The 11229-nt window shown below is 32.5% G+C and overlaps 1 protein-coding gene across 9 annotated transcripts; it reads left to right on the forward strand.

The window, feature by feature from the left end:
• Positions 1-289: 289 nt before the first annotated feature.
• On the forward strand, positions 290-5763 carry LOC120085445 (uncharacterized). 9 transcript variants are annotated; one of them, XR_016531865.1, is made up of 5 exons: positions 318-728; positions 850-910; positions 1003-1097; positions 2203-2246; positions 5009-5763. XR_016531865.1 is itself a non-coding variant. In XM_090317437.1 (5 exons), exons 1-4 carry the CDS (start codon positions 639-641, stop codon positions 2244-2246), a joined length of 345 nt encoding a protein of 114 aa, XP_090173563.1. In that variant the 5' UTR covers positions 359-638; the 3' UTR covers positions 5009-5763. The 9 variants fall into 9 exon arrangements, 7 of the variants coding, with proteins under 7 accessions (XP_090173563.1, XP_090173567.1, XP_090173565.1 ...); XM_090317437.1 differs by having other exon boundaries at positions 359-728; positions 853-910; positions 1003-1155; XM_090317441.1 differs by having other exon boundaries at positions 411-728; positions 853-910; positions 2203-2242.
• The last annotated feature ends 5466 nt before the right edge of the window (positions 5764-11229 follow it).

Genomic DNA, 11229 nt, shown 5'->3' on the forward strand with positions numbered 1-11229 from the left:
TTTATCCTACACAAATCAGGATTATATCTTATTGCCTTAATGATTAGTTGGTCTTGAACTCATGTTTAATTAGTTTTTAGCATGAGTCCCTACTCTCCTAAATTAGACTTCATGGTTCACCTTTTCAATTGTTAGGACGTTGGAGTTCAACTTAGGAGGAGTACTATTTTTTAGAGGAGACAATTTTTACAAAGAAGACAAAATAATTATAACAAAATAAATATGTCATGCATCATTTAATTATTAATTAATAACATTACAAACTTGCTATCAATTTCATTGTAGCATTAGAAAATTTGAAGTTTGAAATAAAACTTAACTGAAATTTTATAATTTGGTAGAAAGCTTTAATGTTGAAAGATGTTTTATTTTTTATTCTAATCTAAGTTCCGCATGTCTTGTATTCCTACATGATTTTGTTTGTTTTAGCCTCTAAAATTTACTTTTCACTACAAGAAATTTGATCTTTTGTGATGAAATATTAGTGACTATTTCAATATCGTCGCATGTCATTTGTCATTTTTGTCTCTAACATTATGACAAAAGAATGATAAGTCACAATATTGTGACGATCCATTGAAATCGTCGCAGATGTCTTGTACTACTTACGACGATCAAAGAATACGTCGCAAAATGCGATGAAAATGAATTTCAATGCATGTGCTTGCAACCATTTGGATCTTAGTCGCAGACCCAATTTATTGGGAGGGAGGTTTCAGGCCATGAGGGTATGCGATGATTTCGTGTCTAGTCACACGTTTAATTTCACTTTTTCACTCTATTTTCTGGCTTATCGCAATTAGGGTTTTAGTTTTCACTCACTCTATTTTTAATTTTGTCATTCTTGAGAAGGGGAGAAAAGTTTACCATCCATCGATACAGCTCTCAGTCGCCACCATCATGTCGACAAGTAGTGCACCGATTGTGATCTCTCCCTCCATCTCTTTCTCTATTCCTTTTCTCTCTCCTTAACTATTGTGTCTCTCAACCTCCCTCTTATAGGTCTTCACAAGCGACTGGAAGCCCCCACCGAGCTCATTTGTCTTCGTCGTTGGAATTTTACTGGAAGCCGCCGAATTTTTGTGTCAATTTTTAGAGTAAGCATTTTTTTCACGCATAGAATTGTTGTGGAGGCTCGTACTTACCACTACCAGAGTATGCACTCATCCCTCTTTTGCCTTTTCCATTTTTCTTATCTCTGTTTTCTGGTTTTATTGTGTTCTTATAAGGACTTTCACAGTAATCCCCTTGTGAGGAATGCTTTTGTTGCCTATTTCATGATGGCTATAGTTCTTTTTTATACTCTTTTGCTTTGAAGAATGGGAATTTTGGGTTGCCGGAGTCTTGTAGAATTTTCTTAGATAGACAATTTTTGGAGTAAAATTTAAATGGTTTTTTTTTTTTTTTTTTTTTTTTTTTTTTTTTTTTTTTTTTTTTTTTTTGCATTTATCTACTAATATGAAACAATTACCGTATGGTATGTTGTTCTGTTTCCATTTTATTTAGAGAACATCAGCTTGATTTTTTTTTTCGTTAAGTATTTGGAGATATATAAAATTTTACATAATGTTCTTTTAGCTTAAATTTTGTTATTGATAAATATTTGTGTTATTTAGAGTCTATTTATGCAATTGAAATTTGATTGAGGTTATTGTTGGATGAAAGTGTGACTTTTTGGTTTATTGTATATCCAAAAGTATGATTGTGGAAGTTATTTATGTGGTTAAAGTTTGATTTCCAGCTTATTGTAGAATTGGAACTTTGTTATTGAGCCTCTTTAAGTTTAATATTTGATTTTGAGTGTTCATATTCTTAAAGTGAAATTTGGAGAATATTTGTGTGATTAAACTGTGATTTTAAGTCTATTTTCGTAGTTGAAGTTTGATTTAGAACTTATTGTGTGATTAGAACTTTGTTAATGATCATTTTGATTTACCTATGCTTAAGAATTTATTCATGACTTAAGTTGAAGATTATATATATAATGTTTTACTTATGTTTAAGTAATTTAAAAATATTGTCATTCTGATAGTAGATAATTCAATATTGATGAATGTGACTCTACTCGTGTTTGAAAGGAGAGAGTTGTTTAGTTTTAAAGTTGTGATAGTAACAAATTGTTGTGTTTATAGTATTGATTTGTTCAGATAGTAAAATACTATGACTCTACTCATTGTATTTCTCTTATTTATTGTTTTGCAGAGTTATTGCCCAACTCTCCATTTTTGTGCCTAAGCTTCGGGTAGGTACGTATTATTATTAAGACATTTTCTTATGTGCTTTTTCTATATGTGGAATTGCAAGTAGTAAGCCTTCAATATGTTTATTTTGAGTATATGTTGTATATTGGAGAATATATGTGTGATTAAAGTGTTATTTGGATGCTATTGAAGTTTGTTTCAAAACTTATTGTTTTATTGAATTGCGATTTTGAATCTGTTGTGCACTCAACATTTTCATTTGGAAATGTGTGATTAAAGTTTGATTTAGAGTTTATTTATTTGATTTGATGCATTGTTTGTTTGACTAAATTGTGATAAGCCAAAATATATAATTAGTTTAATTTTGAGCCTCTTGTGTGTGGTTAAAATTTGATTCTAGTCTTATTGTGCAACTTGATTTGGATCCTATTTTGTGATTTTTATCCTATTGAATCTATTGAATATTGAAATGTTACCTTTTACATATTGATCTTTTTTTTAGGATAAATTACAATATGCTTTTAGTAAAGAAAAAGGGTTCGAGGGATACTACCTTTGAAAAACTTTTCTTCTTGTAAATCCCTCTCGTGGTCATGAACCTCGAACACAACAACAAACTTGAAAAACTTTTTCAAGAACTTCTCCAACCAAAAATAAGAAGACACTACAATTGGGAGCCTTTGGTATTCTCAGGGTAAGAGTCCAGGAGTGGTGGGCTCTGACTATTTTGGTTTGGATGGAGTATTTGAATTTGGAGGAGGAAGGAGATTGAAGAAGACAATTATGTGATACTCTCTATCGTATAACAAAGCTCTCAATCGTGTAACATCTGTAAGGAAGAAGAGAAAAATAATTTTTTTTATTCCTTTTTGCCATAAAACCAATTAACCACCCACTAAGATAGTTGAAGAGAAATTAGAAATATTATTCAAAATAATAAAATTAATATAAATAAATATGATAACTAACTCAATATAAATAAATATGATAACTAGCTTATCATATCTTATTTATATTAAACTATGTGTTATACAAATATAACACATAACCTATAGTTTTAATGTTGCATCATATACAATATAAACTATTGTTATTTTTCTTGATTTTATGGTATTTAATATAAATCATATTTGTATTAAATTTAATAACTATGAATCACATTCATAGAAAATATATTTGAATCTCATTCAAATATTTATTTCCTCCAAATAAACTATAATGTATCAAATACATTATAACAATTATATCATATATAATTGAATCAATTTAATTATATCATAAATAATTAAATTCTTTCTTATTAATTTGTGCAATTCAAATTAACCAAAAAATTGATTCTCATCTAAATTCTTTTGAGCTACCAAGAGGACCTTATGGACCTGTAGCTTGAAGCTCCAACGGTATGTGAATAATTAATTAAACTCTTTAATTATATTATCCACCATTCGTTAACTGTCAGACATTCCAATAAAGACCTACAACTGCACCCTTTGCATTAGGGGAATTTTTTAAAATGTGAAATCGAACCGAACTGATTTATTGGTTCAAACCGAATCGAACCAAACCGCATAAATGCGGTTCGGTTCGGTTCCAAATTCGATTTTGGCATTTTTAGAAAATTCATGTTATATTCTTTTTAAATTAAAAAACGGTTTGGTTCGATTCGATTTTAAATTCGGTTTTGTTCTTTAAATTAAAAGCGGTTCAATTTTAAATTTGGTTTTACTCAAATATATATATTAGTTAAAAAAGGTTCGGTTCAGTTTGAAATTCGATTTTCGAAAGTGAAACCGAACCGAACCGAATTAATCTGGTTTTAAAATTTTTTCAAACCGGATCGAACCACATTTTTCAGTTTCACTAAGTTTTCGATTCGGTTCGGTTCGGTTTTTGCGGTTTGAATGATCACCCCTACTTCGCACTACAAATATATTTCTGTGTCAATTGGATATAACCAATCAATAGTACGATGACCCTTCACAAATTGCTTGTAAGTACAATTGGGCAAACTTACCATTTTGCCCCTGTAATTACATCTAACTTCTAAAGTACCACTGATCCCTCTAATGAATAATAGATCACAGTCCTACTATGACTAAACTCCCTTCAGACCAGGAGAGGGTGTGGTTCCGCATTGTTTAAAACTCAAAATCAGCTCTTAAGGGAGCAATTTATCTACTTACCCTTGCTTCGAGGAAGGAGTGAATTCCATCTTGTGTAGCTGTGTTCCCAACTCCCTAATCAGACGGAACCCCAAAATGGTAGACTTGTTGAGTCGATGATCTGGCCATTCTTATCCATACAAATCAAAGGATCGCTCTCATAGGCAGGAGTTCACAACTCACTCAGGATTAAGGTCATGTTACCTATGGTCATCATGGTGAAATTAAAATCTCTATTATGAACGATGTTATATAATGAGACTAAACATATCCGGTCTTATACAAACTTCTTTGTATTGAATATTCTCACTCGCATGTCTAATACATGAATGATCAGGATCAGATCATTTGTAGTACTTTACAACAATTGTAACACCTATAAAGCGGGCCATACTTGTAGTGTCATCAAGATAAGGTATCCAACCTTATCCATATACTACAAACCATTTAGGTTATCACTTAAATATGATCCACTTGTATGTCTCCACATACATGTTTAAGTTACAACGATAATCTTGGATGTTAGTTTATTGGTTTGTAGTTAATGCAACTAAAATATCACATATTTTATCGATAAAGTGAATAAAAGTATCATATATTATTAATCACATAAGAGTTTGTTCATATAAGGTTTACAAACTACAGGACCCTACGAGATTTAGGGCATCAACCCCAACACTCGGGATGTATAATGTGATTTATACAAACATGGAATGGCTTATGAACCAAAATCAAGAAACTACAAGTACGACAATGAGTGATGAAGAAATTATAGTGACTGTTTTAGGGAGCATACCTTTATATGTTAAAAGCATGGGTTATGGACCAAAAGCACTATGATCTAAAAAAGAACCGTAGTCATAAGAATATGTCTAATCACTGGAGGCACGCCTTGCAATGACACAATAACTTATGGAGAAATAACGTCATGAGAACGAAAGAAGTAGAGCCACTGTGGAAGAAGAGTTACGAAGTCAACGCGAAGAGTACGACAAAAGATTCGAAGAAATGAACGAAATCCTAGGAAGATTCACTGGTGGAAGTTTATCTCTCAACAAGGTAATTTATTAGTTTCAACTTATTTTCACATTAGTCAAATTAGTATTAACTTTTGTATAGTGATTTTGGCTTGTGGTGTAGTCCGGAATAGTTGTGTTTGCCGTTGGAAATGTGGAGGGAAGGTTGAGAATGTGTATAGTTATGTTAGGATTTGATAAGTTTATATTGATTAGGTCCTTCCACCATGTGAGATTGAGTATTTGTATTACTTATGTTGTTACTTGATCTTTTATTGTTAGGTTTGTTATCTTGTTGTGGTAGCAACTGCAAGAGTTGTGTAGTAATATTATGATTGCAAAATGTATTGTTGAATGCAAAACACCACGGAAAGAGTTTTTGTATATGGTTCTTCCTATATTTGTTCTCTTTGTACTGTCGTTTATTCTCATATTTGTCTTCTTGGCTACCTCTTTCCATGGCCGTTCGTGATAAACATGTAACTTAATTATGGTTGAAAATAGTTTGATATGTGTATATTTATGTGTGTAGGACTAAACTGGAATTTGGTAGTAAATATTCACAATTTCTAGAAGAATGTATTTGGTTTTGTATATTCTGAACTAAATCATGAACTTGTTGTATGTATCATAATTCAAATTTTGATGGAAATTATTTCTTTTTGTTGTAGTAGATATTAAAGATTCTATAGACATGTAGTAGTATGACATAAAGGAAAATGTTGCACATTTTTAATCCCAAATGGTATGATATCAGGGACAATTTCGTAATTTAACTAATATTGCATATGATGTTTGCAACAAGGATAATGTTTGAAATGAATAATATTTTTGGAAAGAGTATTAAAATTTGTGACGAAAATTATAACATTGCAAGATTAATGCGTTGAAAACGAATGAACAAACAAGCAAGCGTCACAATGCAACAAATGAACAATTTTAACGTTGCGTCCTGTGACAAAATAAAAAAGTCACATATTGCAACTAAAAAAAAAAAACATCGCATGATGCGACGAAACAGTAACATCGCATAATACGACTACGACAGAAAGTCGCATAATGCATCTACAATGCAAAAAGTCGCACAATGCGACGAATACGGTAATCGCATGATGCAACCAATGAAGAAAGTCGCATGTTGAGACTATTTAACTAAGTTGCATTATGCGGTGATAACGTGCGACGTTTCTCTAATCATCGCTTATTGCGTTGTTTTGCAAATAAATGATGCAGAAACTTTTCACCGACTAACATTTATCGACAATTGGTTGTGACTAATATTTTTAGTAGCAAATAGGTTTTTGCAACCATTTTTTTTAGAGACAAATTTTTTTCATCTTTAAATGCCAATTTTCTTGTAGTGTTGGTTGATTTTTGACTATAGAATGAAATTGGTCTCTAATATCTTTTACCATAAGACTTTTCTTCGGAGTTAAACAATAACATGAGATGAGTAATTTATAATATTTAAAAGGAGTTAAACCAAGAACATGTGTGGACTTTCTGTATCAATTAGTTTCCAATATTCCTTTCATATATTAATGTTAAAATTAAAGGAATGAATTGTGAAACATGTAATCAATTAAATACTTGGACAATAAAATATTTAATTCTTGAAATTATTATTTGTACCACACTTCAACATGATAATTAAAAAAATGGAATTATACCTAACTCTGCGGGTCATAAATCAATTACATAGCTTCAACTTGAATATATTTGTTTAGAAGATCTCTAAGTTTTACTTGGTCAATATCACAAGTTTATGAACAACTATTGACTATATATTACTTGGAGAAAAGGAAGCTTTTTAGTCTCTAAATTTTCGAATTCGTTTTTATTTGGTTTTTAAATTTGAAAATATTACACTTTTATTCTTTAGCTTACTACGATTAGTCAATAGAATTCTCATCCTAAATTGACGAATCGACATCGGTTAAACCAAGATCTCCTATTATTTAGGGAAACCAACTTCTTTTAAACGAGTGGTTGCTCTACCTTGATCACCATAGACATACACCGTCGTCCTATTTTTTTTTTTTTCAGTGCACATTTTTATTGCACGTATTTGAAAGCAGTCAAATTATCTGCACCAACTGTCTGGTCTGATCGTTTAACGATATTTGTTTAATTTTGTACAGTACGAATAACTTTTTGAAATTCTACCCCAAAGAGTACACGACCAAACTTCTAAAGTTTTAAAATTGGACCATCAAACTTATAATAGCTGTAGAAAGTGGACTCCTAAATATAAAAATGAGTTCTCAAACTTACAATAGTTGTAGAAATTTGATTCCCAAATGATAAAAACTAAACTCTCAAACTTATAATAGTTGTAAAAATTGGATTTTCAAATGATAAAAATTGAACCCTCAAACTTATACAATTATTATAATTTCTAAAATTATGTAAGTTTAAGAGTCAAATTTTAATATTGGTATAAGTTTGAGGACTCAATTTTAATCATCGAATAATTGAAGGTATAATTATGCATTTTTTTTTTTTTTTTTTGCAATTTTATCCCATGTATTTTTCCCACTCACTTTTCTTTTCTTAAGGTGCAAAGTCATCATCAATTATGATTATTTTCAATGAATACGAGTGGTCTTCCAATTATTATTATTTTCTTTTTCCAATTTGCTTTGTTTAATCATTTCTTTTAACTTAATTTATTTCGTTTGTCTTTAACCAAACAAATTGTCGAGGCCAACTCAACAAAGCTCCACATATTTCAACAATTTATAATTCTTAATTTATCGTTTACCATCTACATATAAAGAATTTGAGTGATGAATTTGATATAAGATAAGTTTCAAGAGTACTCAAAAGTAATTTACCAAATTTATTTAATTACCTTGTTTATTTTTAACAACATTCGATGACTTCTTTAGGATGTTCTTTGACTTCAGCTATCTAATGTAAATTTTTCAAAAGAAAAATTAAAAAATTTATGATAATTTTAGGCTTTATAGGATGATGATCGAACTATCAACCTTTAAAATGATAATCAAATTGATACCTTTATCCATTGAGCCATGTTCGAATATCCGCTTCAAGATATTTTAGTTTTGATGGTGTTATAATATATAATTAGGGTAGCTATGTTTCTTTGTCATCCAAAAATGTTTTGTGATATTTTAAGGTTTATAAAATTTTATATTCGATCATTCCATTATATCATCTTGTAATATTAATGGCAAATATGAGTATAGTTCAACTAACATATAATATATACTATCAAATGTTCAGGTCTCCAACTTACATATTGTTGAATTTTAAAATAAAAAATAAATATAAAAATTGAAATAGTGACAAATGATTTAGATGAAAATTTCATAATAAATTGTTTTTGTGGTGGTATCTTAAATTTTAAATAATAGATAGTCTGTGAAATAAAGTGAACCCTCCAACAGGTAACAACCAAAGGTGCTTTTAATATATCTTATATTTTTGTAAAACAAATGTATAAAATTATCAAAGTGTCAAAATAAGCATAGCTCAGTTATTTGTCATAATATTTGTACTATCAATCTCAAAATTAGAGGTTTAATTCTTTACCCTTCATACATTGTAAAAGTCGAGTAGTTGTATAAGCTAAGCTTGAAGAAGAAAAATAAAAATGTTGCAGCAGAAGATGATCTGGAAGAGCAATTTCTCCTTTTCTATATATTTGATTTCGTATATTAAATTTTTTCCCACACCTAATGCAACGTAGTGATGTATAGATATATACACTTAGGTTTTAGAATAAGGACAAAAAATAACTAATGAATCTTCTATATAGCTGGTAGAGAATAATGATATGGCAGAGGCTGTTGGGAGAGCATACGCATCAGCATCAGCAAGAGTATACACACCAGCGACACCAGCGAGAGCATACACACCAGCAAGAGCATTCATATCAGCTTCTACATGGCTCCTTGGCATTTACTGATAAGGCAATTTGTTCTTCCTTGACATCCCCCCTCAAGTGATAGGGTAAGTCCTTTAGTCCGAGCTTGCTTTAAAGGTAGACAAATGTATCAAGGGGTAAAGGCTTAGTTAGGCAATCTGCCAATTGTTCTGCAGAGGATACATATCTAACATGAAGTTGATCTTGAAGGACAAGGTCACGGATGAAGTGCACATCTATTTCAATATGCTTAGTTTGTGCGTGAAAGACAAGGTTGGCAGCTAAGGCACCTGCACCCATGTTGTCACACCAGAGAACAGGTACACCCTTTGGAGAGAAACCAATCTCAGTTAACAGATTTTTCACCCAAATGATCTCGGTTGCAGCATGAGCTAGCTCGATACTCGGACTCAGTACTAGAGCGAGCCACTGTCATTTGTTTCTTAAATGACCAAGAAATAAGAGTCGATCTAAGATGAAGGCAATAAGCAGCTGTAGATTTTCGATCATCAATACTTGAGACCCAATCTGCATCAGAATAGGCTGTTAAATTGAGGTAAGTATCACAATTGATGGTTTGGCCAAAAAGAAGAGTCCCTGCAAGATATCTAAGCACACGTTTGACAGCTGACCAGTGAATATCACTAGGAGCTTTGAGGAATTGGCTAAGCTTATTAACAATGAAGGCAATGTCCGGTCTTGTATTAGTGAGGTATTGGAGAGCACCAACCGTGCTGCGATATAGAAATGGGTCATTAAGGGGTGTTCCAATGCTCAAGGACAGAGAGGTGCCAGGTACTGCAGGGGTTGGACAAGGTTTCATATGGTTGAGGTTTAGTTTAGAGAGAAGCTCAGTTATGTATTGAGCTTGATGCAGATGTAAGCCGGGGGGTGTATAAGAGATTTGGACACCAAGAAATTGGCTAAGCTGTCCTAGATCTTTGAGACAGAACTGTGTATGCAATCGAGCAACAAGATGATCGATGTGAGTTGGATCACTGCCGGTGAGTAACAAATCATCTACATAGACTAGCAACAGAGTGATGGAGGATGAGGTACACATATAATATAGAAAAATGTCTAGGGAGCTTAAGAGATGCTTTGAGCTCAGGAGCCTGCTTGAGACCATAGAGAGCTATATTGAGCTTGTAAACGTAATATGGGTGAGTTTTGCTTTTAAAACCCGAGGGTTGAGACATGTAGACAGTCTCCTTCAACTTGTCGTTGAGAAAGGTATTATTGAAGTCAATTTGGCGAAGTGGCCAGTGATGAGACACTGCCAAAGTAAGTGTAATTCTAACAGTAGACATCTTGACAACAGGACTGAATGTATCAAAATAATCAAAGCCAGGGTGTTGATGAAACCCTTTGGTAACAAGGCGTACCTTATATTGTTGAACAAGGCCTTGAGCATCACGTTTAATACGATAGACCCATTTGCAACCAACAACAGTTTGATCAGATGAAGGAGGTACCAGTGACCAAGTATTTGTACGTTGCAGTGCAAAAAGTTCTCCATTTATAGCTTCTTGCCACTGTGGAGCTGTAAAAGCCTGAGAGACTGAAGTTGGTTCACTCTGAGTAAGGTCTTCAATACGTTCAGCAACCCAAGCCTTGGGTTTGAAAATACCAGTCTTCCCTCTGGTGATCATTAGATGAGTGCCAATGAGGGGTTGAGTGGTAGGTTGTAGGGATTGTTGTGGAGGGGAGGGTAGAGGTGTTGTTAAGGGTGACACTGTAGGGGATTGAGAAGTAGTTGAGGAATACAGTAATGGGCTAGGATGTGGGGAAGGTGAACTTGTGGCTGGTGTAGGAAAAGTGTGAGGAAATTGAGGTTGGATAGAGGGATTTGTTTCAGGTGAGGGTTGTGGAGATGATGGATGGACAGGAGGTGAAGAGAACCATGTGGAGATTGATGGAGCTATATTTGTGGGAGTAGAGATTTGAAGGTTAGCAAA

Source organism: Benincasa hispida, chromosome 9 (genome assembly GCF_027475165.1).
Source record: "Benincasa hispida cultivar pf3 chromosome 9, pf3_genome.v1.1, whole genome shotgun sequence".
In the NCBI taxonomy this organism is placed as follows: Eukaryota; Viridiplantae; Streptophyta; class Magnoliopsida; order Cucurbitales; family Cucurbitaceae; genus Benincasa; species Benincasa hispida.

Coding starts and splice junctions, on each gene's coding strand:
- LOC120085445 (XM_090317435.1), top strand. CDS start 639: ATGAAAATGAATTTCAATGCATGTGCTTGCAACCATTTGGATCTTAGT. Junction 911..1,002: donor CGCCACCATCATGTCGACAA/GTAGTGCACCGA, acceptor TCCCTCTTATAG/GTCTTCACAAGCGACTGGAA. Junction 2,243..5,008: donor TTTTTGTGCCTAAGCTTCGG/GTAGGTACGTAT, acceptor TACAAACTACAG/GACCCTACGAGATTTAGGGC.